The following is a 21,660-nucleotide window of genomic DNA, read 5'->3' as shown; positions in this document are numbered from 1 at the left end:
CCCTGTCAAATCCTGACTTAATCCCAGCCAACCAACTGCGCAAACCCCATCAAAACCCCAGTTCCATCTCGTCCTCACCTTATTTACTCCCATAAATCTGCCATTTATACTCCCCAATAAATGGAAGAACACCCTCCATCCTCGGTGCACCTATAAGGAGGCTGTGACCTCTTGACCTCAGTTAATATCGTCCTGGATCCAAAGGAAAAGTCCTGAGTCCAAAGGAAAATTGTCAGGCGCACGCATGTACTTATCGGGGAACACCTCCCTTTCTCGTCCCTCTCAATCATTTTCATCCACCCTCACCCTTTTTTTTTCTCCCAAAGTCACATTATTATTCTCTGTTTTGAATGTGTGTTATGTTTTGAATATCTTGTTTGTGTGCACTTACAATAAGACATGTTTAAAATGCCTAAAGAGTGAAGCAGAATATAGGATTTGAAATGATCTTGTACTCCATTCTGACCTCTTGTTTTATTTTATTTTATTTTTCTTGTCTATTTTTTTCTTCTTCTGTTGACATATGATGCTGTAATGTTGGCAAAAAAGAAAAATGTAAAATCCTGTATCATTTATGAAATATGTATAAAAGAGAAATGTAATTCAATTATCAATAAAATCCTTATCCAGTTTTTGGAGCCAGTGGTCCAGTTGTATTTTTGTTGCTGTTGTTGTTCTTGAAGTGAAGAATGATTTATGGACTTACTGTATGTGAGATATTTACAAGAAGCAGATGTTCAAGGTCTCCTCTCCTTGGCCTCGAGCTCTGCCTCAGGCCACAGGACATCCTATGAGATAGACCTGCAGGGATAAATGTGTGTGTATCCAGTAAATACATGAAGCAACACATGGTTATGATGGTCTTTTGCAAGTTTACAGAAAAGCAATGGGAACACAAGGCATGAAATTACTTCATTAGTGTGGTGAAGTAATTAAAATGTTGACCTAATGGTGCTACCACTCATTGCTCATCAACATGTCCTCAAAACTTCATAATACTTTATACAGCTACAACACATGCACATTCACAGACTTGCTACAAATTAAGAAAACAACTTAATTTATTTGACAATATGTGCTGGAAACCCTCCACAACACCTGCATAATTACCTGCTGCAAAAAACTCACAACACAAGTATTTCCTGGGACACTCAAAAGTGAAGGACCTGACTAAAAGCTAAGGATAAACTAACAGTACACATTTGCAATAATATCTGGATAATGTGATGTTGACAACATAAAAAAAAACTCTGCTTATTTTACACTTACAGGTAACCACTTTTATTACTTCTTAAGTCAAGATGCATTGAACAAAAGTGCTCCCCACAGTCCATCACTTTTCTGTGTCCTTGGAAACACTTTCGTCGTTGTGCAAAACAAAAAATATATAAATTCAGTTGTCATTAAGATATTTCTGTATGGACTAACATCACCATCCAAATATGTCACTTTGCCAGCAGGACTAAACCGCAGTATAATCACTAAAACCAATGTAAGCACAGTTAATATAATTTTAAAGTTTACCCAAAAGTCCAAAGTCTGAAAACTATATTAAGATGAAATTTAGAGGAAAGTTGAACAAAAGGAAACCATTAAAAATAAAGAACTCTGCGTCCATACTGTATGACTTCCCTCTGCACAGTGTGGTTATGCAGTGGTGTAATAAAATGCTGATTGAATCTGCCTGTGCCGTAGAGACTTGCAGCCGGGAGGCCTAACAGTGTCTTATTTCCAGGGGTAATCACAAAAGAAGAATGGCATGTTCCACCTCATTTATTCTAACAGCCTTGAGGATTAATGCTTCCATTGCTTCAATTACATATAAGCAATAAAAACTGCTAGCAAGAGGTTAGTTTGGGCAGCGTCTAAATGAAAAGAACCATACTTTAGGCATTTTCTGGCCTGTACTGGTGGGTAAGTAATTAGTTGGATGAGAACATATTCAGTCACTAGGACAGTGTCGCTCAGAGTGTCTCAGTCTACTTTAAGGGAAATCCTGAGTGTGCAAACCCAACTATTGCCTTAAAGTGAAGGATGCTGCCGCCGGCTGCACAATGTTACGCAGATTAATCAGGCTGGTTTAATGCTGCTGGAGATCACATCATTGCTTTCATTTCAGTGGCCTTTAAATCAGGGGGGGATGAGACAGAGTAGATAGCCATGTATAATTATCATAAGCCCAAAACACACTTTTTCTGAATATGTTTGGGATAGTTTAGGGTAGTGTAAAGTGATCTGTGTGTGGAGACAGGGGAGGAGAGTGTGGGGACTGTTCAGTCTGAAACAATGGGAGGATGGTCCTGTTGTGGGATTTAGGGAGAACAAGGTCAGGGGATCAAGGTGAGAAACAGACATGACAATGTGACGTATACAGATAAGACAAGCCTATTAAAGACAGACCCCCAATAGGAATACACACCATACACATGAATCTGGATTTATTATTCATCCAACTGTGAGAAAACATCATGATTTTTTGGGTGATTACCAGTCTGCTTCAGGAATTTCTTGCAGTTGCAGGTGAAGGTGAGTGTAATATTTCCCATTTTGTTTACACTCAGAACAGGCAGGTGTCTCATGCACTAAGATTATTTTGCATTTTTGTACAGAAATGTGTCATTGTCTGTGTCCATTGTGCTTTACGATATAATAGGCTTTATGCACAGCTCCACTACTTCCTGAACTTAAACAAGTGTATTACATTATTGGACAAACTAATTAATAAAGGTGTGTCTGACTCTGACCTCAGTAGTCACAACAATGGTCAGGCACACCTGTATTAATCAGTTTGTCCAATAATGTAAGACAGGAAATAAAGGAGCTTGTCTAAGTTCAGGAAGTAGTGGAGCTGTGCATAACGCCTATAGATTAAGAAAAGGAAGCAGCCAAATCTTTCTTATTGTCAACACATTTTTAAAAAGTATTTATTTTGGGGCTTTATTTCTTTGCCTTTAATTGACAGGACAGTTGAAATAGACAGGAATTGGGGAGACAAAGAGAGGGGGAATGACAAGCAGCAATGGGCCACCGAGGGAATTGAACAGGGGCCGCTGCAGTGAGGACTGTAGCCTCTGTATATGGGGTGCCTGCTTAACCCAGTGAGCTATTCAATGCCCCACTTCCAACAGATTTAATGAAAAGTCCAAAACCAATAATGTGGCTGTTTAATCTCTTAATACTAGAGGACTTCTCTGACACTCAGCACCGAGCCAATTAATTTTTACTAAATTTATTTACTTATTGTGGAAAATTGCACATCAAATACATATTACTTCCAAAGGCTAAATATGTTCCCAGAATGGGAAGAGATCTATAGTTGTTGTTGTTGTTTTTTTAAATGTCACTCAAACTGGGGTAAATTCAGGCTGGGACCGTTTTACACTGTGGATTGATTTATTTGAAACAGTATTTAAAGCAGCAGTATCAGGAAGTGGGATTGAAAATGATTCATAACACACATGTTTATGATGAGGTAATATATGAGACTCCAAGGCTCACTGATGTGTTTTAATAGTGTCTAGATAATAACTGAGGTTTATGGCACAGGATTTGAAGATACTATATCAGATTCTAGATAATCGGCACATCTTTGTAGAACCGTTTCTTTGTTGGTTCTGCTGTTTTCATGGGATTTATTAAAGATAGTGAAAGTATATCTTCAGCTTAATTCTTTAACATGAAATTGTTTTTATGAGGAACAATAAGGTTGGACATTGTCAAGTGTTGGTCCTCATCTTCATCTATATAGATAACACACAGGAGTCTGACCTGGGTCTTGTGCTGCTCCACGTTCCCTTAATAGCTGTATTAAGTTATTCGAGCCCCATCTGGAAGATTTAATACCTCCATTAACATAGAACTGCATGAGTCAGCTCTGTCCTCTGCCCCCTCTGTGGTGCTCGAGCTGGAACACAGTCGGCCAGTTGTACGTCTCAGGCTCAGGCCCAGGACATGGATTGATCCTCCTTTAACTGAAGCAGCAGGTTGCGACAAGATGGACAGTCCATTATTGGTTGGTGTGTGTGTGTGTGTGTTCTTGTACATGCTACGTTGTGAGGACCGGAAGTTTTTAACCAACAGAGTGAGGACATTTTTGGGAAGTGAGGACATTTTGGCCGGTCCTCACTTTTTCAAAGGGCTTCTTGAGGGCTAAGACTTGGGTTAGGCATTTGTTTTGGATGGTTAAGGTTAGGGTAAGGGTCTAGGGAATACATTATGTCAATGACATGTCCTCACAAAGATAGATTTACAAGGATGTGTGTGCGCGTACGTCTGTGAAATGAATTCACATTTTTTTCTACCACAGCTTGTGCATGGTTGTGTGTCATCATGTTTACATGTGATATCAGATATGAGAGGAACTGTTATTGTCAGCCTTGACCTAGGTGTCACACAGAAAGCCATTTTTATTCAAGGTATGGAGGGGAGGGAGTAAACGTGGACATTTTATGTTGAGCATTAATCCAGCTAAATGCAAAGCATGGAGCCCTGGTTACGCTGGTGTTCACTGCTCCGTGCCGGTCCTCCGCACTGTCATGTTTCCTGGCTGTGGCCTGTCACTGAAGATGCTTTACTGCTGAGGTGATCAACCTCCTGCTGTGTCCTCATCACCACTGATACTCAGTGATTAACAGTTACTGTCACTCTTATCCAATTTGCCCATTCCCATTATCCCTCATGTCTTCTTCTTCTCTCTTTGTTTTACATCTAGCTCTTAATTACACTGTTGAGAGGGCATGATGAGGGGGGAGACTATTGATTGTGTAGCTGCACTTTGTTTACTCTGCCCATTCAGCTGTTCCCCTGATTCGGCACAACTGGCTGCAGTGAGAAGAGTCGCCACTGACAGAACTGGCTGGATAAAGAGCCCTTTGTGGACGGCTCGACTTTTAGCTCAATTAAAATTGACTGTGGTACAGTTTATCTTGAAGCTTTGCTTCATGGTAATGTATACATTTGCTCCAGTGAGCAGGATAGACACAATCTCACTGAAGAGAGTAAAGATTTTGTACTTGTTTATGGGGTGAGCAGACATTTGGATCTTTCACAAAGTGACAGCTGCTATCACCTGGAATCAACTCACAGCTAAAGGCGCATGCCACTGAAATGACGAGACAAAGACGGCTCTATTAACATGTAGCAACGGCAGGTAATTTTGGTTGTGGATATTTTAATTTTCACAGGAATTGAAGAAGAGTTTATAACATAATTTTGCCTCTGTTGTGATAAAAAGAAACCTGTCTAGAAGACTGGGGAAGCATAGAGGAAGTATACTGTTATTCTTAAGGGTGAAGTTTCCCTTCCATTGTTTCATCACATTATCATTTGCTTCAGTAAAAGTTGAGTCTGAGTCTGAAAAGTTACCAACTTTGACAACCCTTTCAGAGACTGTACAAAATTCTTCTCATTTTTTCCATCCCACACACATGCCTCAGCCCTGGACCCGTGCTCTGCCTACATCAGCCTGAACGAGCCCTGGAGGAACACAGACTACCATGTCAACCAGACGTCTGGTGTGCCCCTGTGTGACAGCCACATGTCTGGAGAGTGGTACCGCTTCACCGGCATGGCTGGGGATGCCATGCCCACCTTCTGCATCTCTGAGAATCACTGTGGCACCCACGCTCCCATCTGGCTCAATGGCAGCCACCCCCAACCCAGTGAAGGCATCGTCAGCCTGCCTGTGTGCGCCAGCTTCAATGGCGACTGCTGCCAATGGAGCGCTAACGCAGAAGTGAAAGCCTGCGCTGGGGGGTACTTTGTCTACCGCCTGCCCAGACCCTCAGTCTGCTTCCATGTTTACTGTGGCCGTGAGTGACCGTGTCTGACGTGTAAAAAGTCACCGCATGCTACATAAAACCTATTACTGAATTTTCATGCTGTTATGTTAATGTACATGTGTGTTGCACAGATTTCTATGATATCTGCGATGAGGTGGACTGTGAGGGTCCCAGATGTCCTCAGTCTGACTGTCGCTGTGGATCTGGAACTGTGCTGGGACCAGACGGACAAACATGCCTGGGTGAGACTGACAGGGACACAGAGGGACAAGGAAGCGAGGGGACAGATAAGATGTGCAACAGAGGAAGATAAGAAAAGGGAATGTTGAAGCAGGAAACACTGGAAATGGTTTCTGAAAAACAATAACAAGCCAACCCTTGATTTGTTTTGACAATATACATTCATATTTTAGGAGGCATGTTTTTATGCCATTCTGAGTCAGTGTTACATCCCTGTTTACCTCCCTCAAATGGGATGTCTGAGCTCTAATAAAGTTTATGTCTTTCTTTATTATAAGCCGGTGCATATTCTCATTTGCCCAGGTCATAGTATTTCAAAGGAGGTTAAATCGAAAGCAACTGGACTTAGTTATTTGTCTAGGAAGACGTTTCACCTCTCATCCAAGAGGCTTCATCAGTTCATGTACGCAACTGACCAGGCTGGGACTGGTCCAACTATCTGGTGTGGAGACTCACTATTTACACACATCCACACCAGAGGTTAAATAGTGAGTCTCCACACCAGATAGTTGGACCAGTCCCAGCCTGGTCAGTTGCGTACATGAACTGATGAAGCCTCTTGGATGAGAGGTGAAACGTCTTCCTAGACAAATAACTAAGTCCAGTTGCTTTCGATTTAACCTCCTTTGAAATTCTTTATTATAGTTTTTCACAGTCTTACTCCATTATCATTCATGTCAGGTTTTTTTTTCAAGAGCACAAAAGTTCAAAACAGTAAATCTGATGAAAATTAATTTGATTGGATTATTTTGTCACTGAATATCAAGACAATTAAATGCACTTTGCCATCTGACCACGTAGTGGAAACAGCGAGAGGATTCACCTATCATTCTCAGGGGTTTAAAACCTCTTAGACCCTCTTGCTGTACCCAAACTCGACACTCTTCATTTGAACTGATTTAATTGGATATTATTGAGCTGTTACAGTCACTAAATACTGTAATAAAAATGGATGACATAGCAGCTGTTACATTTCTTACTAAATCTTTACTTTTAGCCATTTTAGCAGTTTCAGCAAGCTGCTCCAACTTCTGACTCACTCACTTAATAGTTTTCACACCAGTGAATCGCAGCACTCACAGCACTGTGTGATTTTATTGCTGACTAAATGTGTGGATATTTATTCTTGTAAAATCAACTCATTGTATCAGCTACACCATAATATTTACACTAACCAGGGGGTTAGACGTTTTGAAAATCTTTTTTTTTTTTGGTTTTTGGTCATTTTCTCCAAAACCACTGGCCCGGTTTCAACCAAACCTTCTGCGTTGGACTCCACTCGGACCCCCCAGATGATATATTTGAGTTTGGAGAAATTAGAATTTTGGGCCAAAATGCCATTTTTCGTTAGAAGTTTTTAAAATCGCCTGTGGAGTTTTTGGTCATTTTTTCCAAAACCACTGGCCCGGTTTCAACCAAACCTTCTGCGTTGGACTCCGCTCGGCCCCCCAGATGATATATTTGAGTTTGGAGAAATTTGAATTGACACGCCCAGCCCCCTTCAACTGCAGAAACATTACACTGCACCATGACTCTGCCACTGCTGCTCCGGCCATTTGATCTAATTTCTATAACTGTATTCTGATTGCTGTTAACAGGAGGTAACAAAATCATGTTTTATATTTGCTGACTTCAGTATTCGTATGTGTGTGTGTGTGGTACACTGGATGGTACACCTGATTATCTGTGACAGGCATGAAGTAGGAATCTAGCATATTTGAAAACTGCCATTATCTCATTATTCATCCATCAACCAAATCAGCCTTTCAGTGTCTCAGAAATGACTTCCTCATCTCTCCATCCTCACTCCCTCCATTTCCTCACTTTCTTGCACGCTCACTTTTGTCTCTCCTCTTATTTCATCCATCATTATTTCTTTACAAGCCCCCTCAGTATTATAAACTTAGATTTAAAGTACTTTAAAGTTGATTTATCATCCTCTTCCACAAAGTGCTAAGCAAATTGCCTAGAGGTAATAACTCCACCCTTCTGCTACTCAGTCAATTAAAACAAGACTCATCTGATAATTACTGACCCAGGTGTGCTGTGTGTCCCATGTTCAGATGTGAATGAGTGTGAGAAGGGCAATGGTGGTTGTGCAGAGGTGTGTGTGAACACCAAGGGCTCCAGGCGTTGTGATTGTGGGCCGGGCCGTGTGCTGGATGAGGATGGACACAATTGCAGAGGTATATCTATATTTGTATAACACACCAGTGTTGTACTGAGATAATTAAACCATCAACCACACGGTGTTCTCCATCTTTTCCTTTTCTCTGTGTTGCCTTGTGCAGAGATAGCAGGTTGTGACGGTAACAATGGAGGCTGCAGCCATGGCTGCTCCTCACTGTTGGACTCTTATCAGTGCCACTGCCCGAGAGGACTGGAGCTGGGAGAGGATAAACAAACATGTCAGGGTGGGTATATGTACGTGTGTATGTGTGTGAGATAAGGGTAGATATTGAGGATAGATTATCAATGAGACAGCAAAGCAAACTGACACTCAGATTCATGCTTGCATTAATCTGAAAAGATGGTAGAGATTTGACCAAAACCCTTTTTTTAGTCTGTATCTAAAATTTTTTTTATAACATAGAACATGGTCATTTATTTATCATGGAGGATCTTTAATCATAATAGCAGTTGATAAGAGGAATGGCCAGTTCTTTTCTGCAGACCTCTTGGCTGGGGAATGGAATAATGCAACAGTAAAGTAAAAACAACGAGTTAGTTTTAATCCATTTACTTCTGCCAACAGTCAAAATCTCAAATATGTTCAGTGTATTATCACACAAAACAAAAAATAGACAGCAAATATTCATGAAACCAGTAGATATTTGGCGCATTTGATAGAAAAACTGCTTATAATAAAACAATAAAAGTGGTTGCCAACAAGTTTGATTTTGGATTATGGTAACCAATCATTAAAACAGCAAATCATTTCAGCTCTTTTCAAATTGGCATCAGAGACAATTGGAAAAAGCAGCATATAAACAGATGCATGAGGCTGCTGCACCTTGTACCTTGAGGGAAGCACAATATTGACAAACTCAAATTCTTACATTATTTAGCTAAGGGTCAGGCAGATGGTGCTGCAAGGCGAAACACATATTGGGTTTTTTATTGGTTTTCTTTCAAGAAAACATGTTAAAGAATACAACCTTGTTCTCCTTGCCTCTGCACTTTGCTTTCACTGTCATTTTTCATGTGCTCAGCAATAGAGATTGTGTAGTATGTCTTCATCTAATCAAACAACTGTGGGATGGTTTTACGCTGCCCTTTGTTATTGTACCCATGTGCTCTTTCATGATAAGAGACATTTTTCTCCCCTGCAGTGCCAGTCCAGTGTGATCCCAGCTCTATTACAGTGTCAGTTCCTAAGGACCTTGTTGGAGGACTGGAGCTCTTTTTGTCCAACTCGTCTTGTCGCGGCGTCTCCAATGGCACACACATCAACCTCAACTTCAGCCTCAAGACCTGTGGCACAGTGGTGGAGGTCAGGATTACTGAGTTGGAAATTTTAGACCGAATGTGCTCAGGGTTTAATCTTCATGGTTAGGGGTTGGGGAAATAATACCAGAGCACAGTTGTGTGAGCTTGTCACTGAAAAAGCTATTGAAGTAAAGTAAATGTTGACCCTCAGGTAACTGATGACAAGATTGTGGGAACCAACCTGGTGACCGGCCTCCCCAGGAGCAGCCCAGGGAGCAGCAGCGACTTAATAGTTCGCACCAGCAACTTGGTGCTCCCAGTCACCTGTGTGTTCCCCAGAGAGTACCATGTGTCAGACGGGTACCAGGCGAGTCTGCGCAGCTCAGCCCTGAAGCTGGCCGGCCACAGTGAAGGAGTCTTCCCCTTCTTCCTGGAGCTCTTCAAGAATGCAGAGTTCTCCGAGCCGTACCGCAACCCGCCCCAGCTCCGGCTCCACGACTCCCTGTTCTTCGGGGTGGAGCCCAAAGAGAGAGTGGACGGTCTCTCTGCGCTAGTGGAGAGCTGCTTCGCCACACCAGGCCCCAGAGCTGACCAGGCTCTCAAGTATTATCTCATCAAAGACGGGTAAATAGTTTGGAGGTTTTATCAGTTTCAAACCCTCTTGTGCTTCTCGATATGCCACACCTCAAGCAGAAAACAGTAATGCTTAAACAGTACCTACACATGTTTGTTAATGAATAGGTTTCTGTTCTGTTTTTCCTTTCCTTTCTATGCCAAGTTCTTCTACAGTATCACACTGAATGATGTTTAGGTTTGTTTAGCAGTGTGCTGTGTTTTAACAAAACAAAACAAAAATGCTTGGATATTTATAGAACCTCTGGTATTTGGTCAATAAATTCAATTTTATTTGGCCAGTTTTTAAGATCAAGTCAGTCTCTGGTGTTTCTCTCTCTGGATTACTTTGCTTGTAAAATAGCTACATTTTGTTTGGCGATTACAGCACTGTTAGTCTGAACTAAACAGTCATCAGTTTTCATTGTGACATTTTCTGTTTTTATTGATAGTCATTTCAATAAAAGTCTTCAACTCTGAAGTCATATTTCACATCTAGAGAAAGTTAATAGATGTTTCAAATCTAATTTTATATATATTTTATAACCCAAGCAAATGAAAACAGAAATGCTTAGTACAACAAGAAGTGAGAGGGTAACAGCTTTTTGTAATTTAGGTGAACTTCTTGCTCATGCACTAAAAAACTGCTGAATTCTGTCTTTTTAATGTTTTATCTTTAGGACCAGAGCTGCATTTACTCTGGCAACTTAACAGTTCTTCTAATACACATCGGCTGGATCAGACCCAGCTCTGTTTCCACAGCATCAGCTGCTTGACAGTTATAGGACAGGAAATCTCCGTTCCTTCAAGGAAATGTCAGATGAAAAATGCCACTGGCCTCGCGCTCTGATTAATGTGGAAAGAAAACAAGAATGTTTTGGGTCGAAAAAAAAAATCGAAACACAGAACAGCCTTATTTTCTGGGGAACACTCCCTTTTGGCAAACCATTTCTTCATTGAATCTAGAGTAAGAGTCCTCCATGTTTCTGTGTGAACACCAAATAGTAGGGGCTACAATCTATTTTCACGATTGCCTATTAAAAATACAGCAGATTTTCCAGGCCTTGGGGCAACTCAACTTGATGAAATAGCTAGTTAGAAATATATATGGATCACTGAGTAGCCTATACTGTGTTAAGATATCGTATGCACTTATGATTGTATTTCCCCTCCTTCACTTCTGATCCAGGTGCATCTCAGATGGAGCAGTGACACAGTATTCATCAAAGGACCAGCTCTCTAAGCACTACCAGGTCCCTGTGTTCAAGTTCATTGGCAAGGACAATCAAGTGAGTAAAAAGAAGCATGCTGGGAGCCAGCTGGCGAGTGTGTGTCTGTGTAACAGTAGCACCATAATGTAAAGACTGGCTTCACCTAAATTAGCAGTGTCCTCACACTCTGATGGTGGTCTCTGCTTAAAATAAGTGTGTTTCCTCTGTTTACAGCAAGTCTACCTCCACTGCCTGGTGTTAGTATGTGGGGCAGGAGACTCCCGCTGTGCTCAGCCTTGCCGTAGACGTGTGCGGAGGGAGACGCGGACGAGTGAACCGCAGCAGCAGCAGCACCACACACTGAGCGGAGGTCCCATCTTTATCCTGCCTTAGTCATGATGCTGACATACAGCCAGAAAAAACAACAACACAATGAAAACAAGCCAGCAGCAAATAAAGGACATTAACATTTCATTTGATATTTAAAATAGCAAACAAATATGGGTTTACACTCACAGAGTAGTTATTGCACTGTCCCTTTTTAGGTCATGTAGATGTACAGTAAACACATTACTATTTTTTGCCGGTGTCTCTTGCTTTGCTGTAGATCAGTTAAATTCTGCTTAATGTATCCAAGTGTCCCCCACTTTGCCTGGCAGCACAATTTGCTGACATTAATGTGAATGACATTTCTATTAGAAATCATTCAGAGGGGCCACAGTTCATTTGTAACAACTCCAGCATGACGGATGTTTTTCTAGGACACACTTTGAGGCATTTCTCAGGCTTGATTACAGCTTAAAGATTTAGTGGATTTATAAAAGTGGTTTATATTTCACACTATCACTGGCTTGAAAAATACATGTGCAACATCCACAGATGCATCCTGACTCATTTGCTCAGTATAATCGATGGCTGGGAAGCATGTCACACATTACAGTGTGGTGGGAAAGAGATATTAGTGCTCTGTGCCCGGAAATTATGCAAACGCTTCATCACTCTGACAATTAAACTAGAATTAATCATGTCATTTAAACTGCAATTAGTCATGCATTTATTCATTAAAAAAACAAAACAAATAACTGACAAATAACTTACATCAAACATTAACATAGTAGATGTAATAAGCATTACATTTTACAATACGCAGACTTAAGGTCTGAACAGACTAGTTTGATAAATGTTAAATACCAGAGCACAATGTACCGTGTGCGCCACAGTAATTATCTTGTGACTTTCTATCTGGAGCAAATTAATCCTACTACAATATCCTTCCCATCAGGCACTTTGTTTGGAGTCATCAGAGTAATTTATGGTAATGGAGTCATAGAGGCCTAAAAATGGCTTAAAATGTAATGAACTATGGAGAGTATAACATGCATGAACAAGATTCTGCAAGTCATATTCAGATATCTAATATTTGTTTGTAAAACCTATGAATAAAAGCTAAGAAACTGTTCATTTGCACTGCTCATTTATGTCCCTGGCTCTTAATCTTCAGAGCGCTCATGTGAAGTATCTCCTCTTTGACAAATACCCTATAAATATACAGTATAATCAGTGAAAATACCCATGACCCTCTTATTTGTCTGTGAAAGTGTCTGGGAGTTATCCACTGTGCTCTGTGTCACAGCTCGTCCCTCTCCTCTCCCTCGCAGATGCATGCTGCCCTCTGGCTGTTCATGTAAGGCCTGCAACCCAGAGTCCACACCGTGTTGTAGAGTCCATCTGCCATCGACTCACAGGCTAGGACAGAGATAAAGAAGGGAGACACGTTTACTTATCTTAACTTTTTACTTTTCCATAACTCACAAGGAAGAGTGATGCTCCTGTCAGATATTCTAGTACACAGCCAGGAAAAAGTGAGAAGTAACTCTTTGCAATTTTCTCACCTTGCACCCTTGACCCAAAGCCCAGGCTCTTCTTGAGGTCAGAGCAGATGCCGTGCAGACATGTGCGGAACTTGGAGTCGCAGTCGTACTTGTTTGTTCCACAAGTGTCGTAGCACCCGTCCAGCTGGTTGCAGCACTCTGTCATGGCAGGGATCCCCAGGTCAAGCTGTGAAATGAAGAATCAGGTTGTGTCAGCACAGTTTACTCACACAGAAGCTATAGTGTTAGAGTTGAAGCCAGCTTCACAGTGATGTACTGTAGCTCTGGGCTGTTGGTCCTATAAACAGGCCACCTACAGCGGCATTCACCTGGAAACCAGCCAGAGAGGAGCTGCAGCCGTTGGGCTCAGGAGGCTGGTAGCTGGGCCGATGCTGAGGAGTTTCTCCTGAGAAAACAACAAAGAAGGTTCCATTTAATTCTTGGGCAAACATAAAAGTGTATTGACAAGGTAATGTCATCATCAGCTCCCAGTCAAGGATTCATATCTATGTATGTTGTGTCATAGCAAAGATAACACGTAACAGTTGTTTTGATTGTATAACTGTAAGGTACAGTACATCTATACCTCCCAGACTGATAAAGACTGTATTCAGGTTTCTGTATCAGCAGCAGCCTACGAGCCGTTTTTGTAATCTCAGATCAAGACCTGAAGTGGCTGATAAACTTAAGTTTAAGTGTTCTTAGGAAACTCACACATAGTAACAGAAGGGATATTGGATCTGGACAGCATAATATTGATTTGAAAACACCCCAATAACAACAGCAATCTAGCTATCTGTTGGTCATTCCCACCTCCTGGACACTAGACATCTGATTTTCTCAATAACATGACAGTGGATTAATTCACAAGATTCATTCTTACCATATCTGCAGCGGTACTGGCACACCCCATCCTTACCCCCCACCAGCTCCACCAGTGAGTCAAAGTATCCATGCACATTCTGGAAACTATTTCTAATTGAGTTAAGGCTCCAACTGTTTTGTTCTTCATTAGCCAAGGGTTTGTCCAGGGACTGAGTCTTCATGGGTCTGATCTCATTCTCATTCTCACTCTCCTCCTCCTCCTTCGCAGAAGTTTGCTTCTGGGTGACAGCCTCTTCAGCAAGAGCATCCATAGCAGGGATGTCTCTGGCAGGCCCATCACTGTCTATCCCTGGCTCTTCAGCTGGAGCCCCATCTGCCACTTCTTGTTTCTCAGCTGCTGGGTTACCCACTGCAAGTATGTTAGCTAATATTTTGTCACCAAAGCTAGTATCAGCTACAGCCTCCTCAGCTGCAGGTGAATCACCCACAGAGGAAGCTGCAATAAAACCTTCATCTGCAGTAGCCGAGGTCGCAGCTCGGGCCTCCTCCTCCACCTCATTTTCTTGAGCCTGGTAGTGGCCTAAAGTGGCACACATGCCCATGGACACGCAGAGGAGGAGCAGGACCACAGTCCGGGTCAGCATGGTGTTGAGCTGGCGACAATCCAAGCCGAGGAAGCTCCCCACAAGGCGAGGTGTTGTTAACAGGGTGAGAAGGGCTTAGACAGTGAGGGACAAAAACACACTGCGCTCCTACCGGCTGTGTCAGCCAGAGAGCAGACTTTGACCTCTGATTAGGTTCTAGCAGACAGCAAGGCACCCCCTCTCATGATGGGGGCAAAGGTCACCAGCACATCAATCCAAAGAAATCTAATTCAATTCCTGTAATCTTCTCTTTCTCTGTGATTCTTGAGCACATTAAACGAGTGATTTCACTACAGTTTTATCTCCAGAGTTCATAATTGGATTTTTGTGACTCAACAGTCACATGACTTCAGCCTAGAGGAAAACCCTCTTCCTATTCACTTTAACACTTGCCACATCGAATGCTGACATTTCAGCCTGTGACCTTTATCAACATATCATCAACTTCAAACGGGCGCCACTGTATTTTGATAAAGGTCACACACTGGTACTTCAGCGGCCAACAAGTAGAGAGTGGTGCATTATCTTAATCATTCAGCATGAGGTTGTTTTCAAAGCAGCTTGTTCCAGTGCAAACTTCAGAGCACTTCTCTGATATGTATGTGCTGCCCTCTTGTGGTTATATATTAAAGTGCTCCTAATGCTGTGGAAATGTATTTCTTTAGTGTCCCTGCCTAACAAATGAGGTCTGTTTTACTCCTACTTGTGAATCACGTTATGGGATTTCATTTTCTTGCCTTATTGAGTCTGTATAAATGAATACTGATTACTGTCTTGTAGCCATAGAAGGGCTTGTTATCCTCCTGATCTTCTTCATATTAAAATATAGTAATTGAACAGCCCTGGGCCACCAAAACAACATATGGGAAGTGTCAAAATCACTGCTGCTCTTTGGCTGCAGGGGGACTAGAAACTGTGAAATCTGACATCTTCTAACATGAAACACCGCATATGCATGTGATCACTGAGCCTGAAGCCCTTTCATAGTCTTAGGCCTGAGAATACTGATGCTTATGCAACACAAATAAAAGTAAATGTTCACCACAAACAGCAGAACAAACTAACTACATGAAATTACTCTTATTTGTGTTTAACCCTCTATAGCATGCATTTGTATTTTAGGAGGGAATACTGTAGCTATGTCACCCCAGTTTTGGGAGCTGGTTAATACACTTAATACATTGCTATGTTACTCTACTGACTGATCCTGACCTCCTAACTATGCTACTACTCGGTCCACTCTTCCTCACTGTCACTCTCCTCAAGCTCACTGTCCTCACTGTCAGAAGGAAAGAGCCTTATTGTTCGATCACATTCCTTCCACACATGAAATGTTCCTGCATCCATTTCCTGTGAGGACTTAAATAGTAAATAGTATAGCAAAGACATTGATTGTGGTGACCACATCTGCATGTTGCATGTTATTGCCCAAACAAAATTTCGTTGGTCACAGACGTGTCATGTTCCTTTCTAAATTATATTTTATTTTAAAATATTTACAGGGGCAATGTGAGCACCATGCCAGAGGGTTAAGTTCAGTTTTGAGGTATGTGTACTAGGTGTAATTGAACACTTTACACTTTCAGAGGCAAACCTTTTACTCCAGGTGGTTTAATACTAGTATACGAGTAGACTACAAAATACATGATCATCCTCTAAACTGGAGGAGATTGTTCCAGATTAAACTTTCAGACAGTAAATAAAGTAGCTAATATTAGCTTCACAGTAACCATCAACAATATCAAAATACATGCTAAAGTGTACCATAGTAGCAGCTGCTTCAATGCGGGACTTGTAATAGAATATTTTCAGTTGTGTTATTGATATTACTGTACCAGCTTTAACATATGATCTACATGTTATATTCAATAAAGAGATTTCCTACACACTCAGCTTGGGGGCTATGAATACTACAAGGTTTCTATGTTGTTGCTGTGAAATATGTGATTTTTTAAAAACATTTCATTGCATATTTTCTTGTGCATACCATGTGACTTTGAAACAGCCATCTCGAGAAGTCTGTTGTCTATTTGTTGATGAATTTATTCACTGTCTGTCTGCAGATCGTCCTGTATTTCATCCCATAACATCCTAGTGGTAAAAACAGAGAGCAGCAGTTAGCAAGAAATAGGCCCTTGGATCCTCTGATCAATTGTGACATAGCGTAAGTGAAATATTACATGTACCGTCTCATGGTCTTGTTTAATTTCTCCTTGTTCAGCACTGAGTTGATTTTGTTTTCCATATTCTTAAGGGAAAAATACAGAGCAAAAAACATGACCCTCTGTCACACAGCAATTTGTGCATTTAAAATCTGTAATACTATCACAAAAATGATAAGGGAGGAAAAAGGTCAAACTCCCTTGCCTTGTTGGCGGCCTTCAGACGCTCATTTGAGGCTATCAGTCCCAGTGTCTCTCTCTGTATGTGAACACAAAAACAGGTTACATAAAAAAGTGCAGCTATATGCAGTTTTACAGTAGCAATCGCCAATCACACATCCTGTGCTAACTTTATCTCTGAAATGTTTAGAGTTAGTGGAGGAGAACCAGGTAATTTGCCAGCACCCTCAGGTCTTTGATGCGTCTTTCAGTGTCGGTGGCTGTAACAGTGGACACCTGGCTCTCCTTAATCTCTTCCTCCAGCTGTTGGATCTCCGTCCACATGTTCAATACCTGAAGCCTCTTGAATTGCACACTGTCGGTGTGGTCTGCGTTCTGCGGCCCTGACAGAGGTATATCTGTCCAAACAGGGAGGAGATGAGCATGAATGCACTGTAGTGACTAATGATGCATTTGAAGTCTGAGAAAAGTTGAGTCTAGGGCAAGGCAGCTGGACTAGGTCGTAGATACGTGAAGACGTTTCACCTCTTATCCAAGAGGCTTCTTCTGTTGTTCTGTACTTGTACATTCACACCCCTGGAGGCATCATAAAGTCACAGCTGACTCACCAATACTACAAAACTCTCTTTATGTCTGTTGGCATGACAAAGTGATTATTTGTTCAGTGTGTCCAAAGACTGAACAAATGTGCTGTTGCCCTGCAGGATAGTGCAGCAAATGCTTAGATGTGGTTTTACCAATGATCAGATATACCAATGTAGTCTTGAGACTTACTCTTCATGTCACTGTCCTCTGGGCCTGCGATAGCTGGAACATTCTGTAATTTATTTTGGACTCTAAGGTTAAAAAAGAACAAATATACTTAATAATAACACAATATATTATTATATAATTTTTTCTTTTGGCAGAGATGCTTGCAGTACCGTTTATTCTCCCTCAGAGCGCTTCTGAATTCCTCCTCCAGCCTGCGAACCTCCTCTGCAGCCTCATCCACCTCCACCTCCCTGAGTTTGCCAGTGCTGGGGTCTTCAAGTGAAGTATTCGGTGACTGCAATGCAACAACAAATTATAATTAAGACTTTTATTGTTTGCCAAATACATAAAGAACATATATCCTAAACCAACCGTTGAAATGAATTACAGGCCTTGTGATAAATGTTATTTATCATCAGAACTAATATTATAGGATGCTATTTTCTTTCATTCTCACATACTATGCAAAACGATTTCCCCAGACTTTGAAGTGACAAATTCACAGGACTTAATAAGACATTAGATTATGCTTGCAGTGAGTCACCTACAGAAGGGAATCAATGTCCGTAACATCAAATAAGACCAGAGAGTCACACCCATGTTGTATGTACCATCTAAATCTATATTGATCACATCATAGCCAGCGTGCTTTACCTCGTCATGTAGAGGTAAGTGGGAATCCATCAAGTGGTTAACATACAAATCATAATCTGTCTGAAAAAACAAACAAAAGACATTTATCATGAACACAACAGGGTGGTACAGATTTTGTGAATTAGTGTGAGTTTTTACACATTACTACAACATTTGTGCCCTTATTAAGGATAATCTAGAGAGTGCTCATTCCTGTCCATGAAAACATATGAATGCCAAGCAATGATTAGTTTTATTTAATCCTAGTTTATTTCACATGCAAAGTGCACAAACAAAACTTGCATGACATTTCTTATGAATGAGCTGTAATGGAGCCGTTGCCCTCTGATGACCTGCTTCCTGACGTTTCATGACCAGGGTCCAGTGGTTGCTCTACTTCCGCTTGCTACACGAGGGATTCACTCTCTCTTGGCTCTAATACGTCTGACGGCACATGCTAAAAATGTGCTAGTGGGTACAGAGGAAATGGAAAAACCTTAATTTCCCTGAGGATGCGTCCAAATACTGGCGAGCTTTCACATACATCATCAAAGACGTCACTGAACACCGCAAGGCGGTCTCTGCTGGGCCAGCTCTGCACTGACAGCTTCTTCAGCTCCTGGATGTGACAGGAACACACACACAGCGTTAGCAAGTGAAGATGTGCGTGCCAGTCTGTGTGCGTCTTTATTCATGCACCTTCTGCAAGAGTGTGGAGAAAGCATCTCTTTTCAAAATAGGCATATTAGAAAGACTGAAGATAAGGAAACCAGTGCAACTACAGAACTATGATGATGTCATGATTTGTGTACCAGGCTCACCTTTTGTAGTTTTTTCTCATGCTTTTCTGCAACATTTATTCCAGCCCAGTGAGTTTCCTTGGCTATGAATTGCCTACCTAACCACTGATTTGTCTTTGGTTGGTCTTCATTGTTCTGTCCCTCCTGCTCAGACTGGCATCTCCCCTCCACATCAGATGAAGGGTTAACCTCGTGGGAAAAATCTCTCGGCTGGAGCAGCAACAAGTTTGATGACGAGCAATGAGCTTTGTCAGATTGGCTTGTATCTTCTCTCCTGTCTGCATGTGATGAATGATCAGTAGCCTGGTCTTGTCTTGACTCAGAGACTTCAGACTCCACTAAAGCAGTGCTAGCAGTGACCTCAGATGGAGACTCGTTCAATGCTTTATTCTTCACACAGGTCAGTGCCTTTGTTCGGCGTTGCTGGAGTGTCACAGGGCTTGGGGTTTCCTCTTGGCACTGAGACATCTTCCAGAAAGACTGCTTTGTGTCCATATGAGGCTGACCCTGGTTCAGACTGTGGGGCCCCAGATGACCTGAGGAGTAGGTCATGATATCAGCCTTCTGACCAGCCTCAGCAGCCAGTAGCAGGCTGTGAACGTCGCTCCCAGAGCGCCTAGTTAGCCTACTGTATGTACTGATATTGAATTGAACTATTATCCAAAGCAAATACACAACATGAAAATGTGTGAAAAAGAATAAGAATGAAAAAAATTAGGGGAAAATGGGCCTATATAGCTAAAACTGTATTTCAACCGTTCTTTAAGTTAAAGCTAGGGAGGTAGCTAATGCTAAATAGTTTTACTTTCATGCGAAGTAAATATTTAGTTTGTAAGCAGCTGAAGCAAAGATGAAATAGAGAAACCATAAATGATAAGCTCACCTGTTTGGTAACTAGCTGTAGGCTACTTACAGTAGGACAGGAAGCAGAAAACCAACTTTCCTCAAGTCCACAACAGTCTCGGTTGCCAGGAGACCCAAACGCGTAGTGCTTGCGTTGCGTTCACTGTCTTGTTAATAATCGTTCCCATGAGCTTTGAGGTGCAAGATCTCATTTGTGCCTGAGAAGGTAAATAAGTGACGTTAAAGTCACGATGTTAAACCCCAAATAGTCTGTGATGGGTTTAATAAAAGATGTATATTGCAGTAATTGTTGTTGCCAATTAAAAACAAAAGTTTTTGCTATTTGATCAGTTGAAATGAATGATCCATTCCATGATTGTATGGTATAGTAGACTAATGCCAAATGATAAAGTGTTTCATTTCTCTGTTTTACCCTACTTCCCTTTTCTTGCAAACTGAATGGCAACCCCCAGCTCATTTGAGTCTCTACTGTATCTAGCTACTAAAGGAACCACTCTATTTTACTGCCCTATGTTGAGCATTATGCATTAAAGGAATGATGTCTCATAAGCAGTGTTAAATATGTGACACAATGAAAGAAAAAGAAAACTGAAATAAATAAATAAATAGGCTACTGATTAATACTAAAGTCACAATGTCTCACTCACCAGGCTTCATCTTACTCATACTTTCACTTCTTAATTCTCATTTCACTGTGACTGCAGAACCAGTCTCTACAAGTCAGCACAACTCATCATTATTGCTGCTGCTGATGCAAGCCTATCTGAGTTTCATCTCATGAGGGTAACTCCAAGTTTGGGCTTTTCTTCTCCTTTCAAGAGTCCTTTAACAGTATAAGAGTTAAACTCATTATCACAATTGATAATGAACACATCTACATCTGCATCTTGTTAGTCATTTGACATGGCTGCTATGAATTTAGTCAAGATCCAGAAAAAACACAATGTGACATTGTTCAAATTTAATTCTCAACACTGCAAATGTGCTCTGTAAATTATTTAATGTGCAAAACAACAGACTCCAACAAATTCTCCCTATTTACCATTTTTTTCTTATTTTGTGATACTCAAATTTCCTGCAGGCTACCACAAATCCTTACACACAATAACCAAATTACCAGATAAACCGTGTAAACATTGGTTGTTGGGGAAATCGGGTTACTGAAAAAACTCCTGCAAATGCTTCAATCAAACTATTATCTTAATCGGGTTAGTCACAGTAATTGGGTTATTGTGTGCAAATACACAGTCGTGATGTAGCCTTTACTGCAAAAGAGAAGGAAAAGGGGAAAGGGAGTGAGACTCAGGCCTAAGGGCTGGCACGGCCAGAATAGGAAAGCACCCAGATGGCAGAGCTGAGCATGAGGGCAAATACAGTGTAACATGTTATGCTTCACTGAAACAAGTTTCCAGTATTTGGTATTGGGAGTCTGCATTACAGTAAGTTGCATTCTTGTGTTGTCCTTTAATGTTTGAGGTAAAAACAAACAAACAAACAACAACAAAAAAAACAGGGCTGCAGTGTATGATGTCTGAAGATCTGAAGTGTTTACCGGCCAACTGAGCTTGTGTTGCTCATGACAATGGGATTTGAGAAAAAGCATTTATCTTCCATAATATCCAATCAAGCACTACTAAGTACTACTAATGTAAATAA

At 41.2% G+C, this 21,660-nt stretch overlaps 3 protein-coding genes across 4 annotated transcripts; 1 reads left to right on the top strand and 2 right to left on the bottom strand.

Moving 5' to 3' along the window:
• The first annotated feature begins 2,408 nt into the window (after window positions 1–2,408).
• On the top strand, window positions 2,409–12,731 carry oit3 (oncoprotein induced transcript 3). The gene is made up of 9 exons (XM_083988162.1): window positions 2,409–2,526; window positions 5,436–5,810; window positions 5,912–6,022; window positions 8,084–8,206; window positions 8,312–8,434; window positions 9,353–9,513; window positions 9,661–10,073; window positions 11,251–11,350; window positions 11,507–12,731. The coding sequence occupies exons 1-9, from the start codon at window positions 2,469–2,471 to the stop codon at window positions 11,663–11,665; spliced, it is 1,623 nt and encodes a 540-aa protein (XP_083844288.1). The 5' UTR covers window positions 2,409–2,468; the 3' UTR covers window positions 11,666–12,731.
• On the bottom strand, window positions 12,300–15,947 carry pla2g12b (phospholipase A2, group XIIB). 2 transcript variants are annotated; one of them, XM_083988163.1, is made up of 4 exons: window positions 14,027–15,947; window positions 13,461–13,549; window positions 13,165–13,330; window positions 12,300–13,018 (listed from the first exon to the last, which is right to left on the bottom strand). In XM_083988163.1, exons 1-4 carry the CDS (start codon window positions 14,610–14,612, stop codon window positions 12,900–12,902), a joined length of 960 nt encoding a protein of 319 aa, XP_083844289.1. In that variant the 5' UTR covers window positions 14,613–15,947; the 3' UTR covers window positions 12,300–12,899. The 2 variants fall into 2 exon arrangements, with proteins under 2 accessions (XP_083844289.1, XP_083844290.1); XM_083988164.1 differs by having other exon boundaries at window positions 13,473–13,549; window positions 14,027–15,944.
• Window positions 15,840–20,661, bottom strand: LOC310997781 (uncharacterized protein; the record flags this gene model as incomplete). Its single annotated transcript, XM_083987573.1, has 10 exons — window positions 15,840–15,891; window positions 16,799–16,860; window positions 16,980–17,033; window positions 17,180–17,352; window positions 17,729–17,790; window positions 17,878–18,002; window positions 18,362–18,421; window positions 18,837–18,959; window positions 19,162–19,793; window positions 20,652–20,661. The coding sequence occupies 10 exons, from the start codon at window positions 20,659–20,661 to the stop codon at window positions 15,840–15,842; spliced, it is 1,353 nt and encodes a 450-aa protein (XP_083843699.1).
• Window positions 20,662–21,660: the final 999 nt, after the last annotated feature.

The sequence above is a fragment of the Trachurus trachurus genome (assembly GCF_905171665.1).
Source record: "Trachurus trachurus genome assembly, chromosome: 15".
NCBI classification, from domain to species: Eukaryota; Metazoa; Chordata; class Actinopteri; order Carangiformes; family Carangidae; genus Trachurus; species Trachurus trachurus.
The sequence above is the reverse complement of the archived record's forward strand: the minus strand, read 5'-3'. Positions and strand labels throughout refer to the sequence as shown.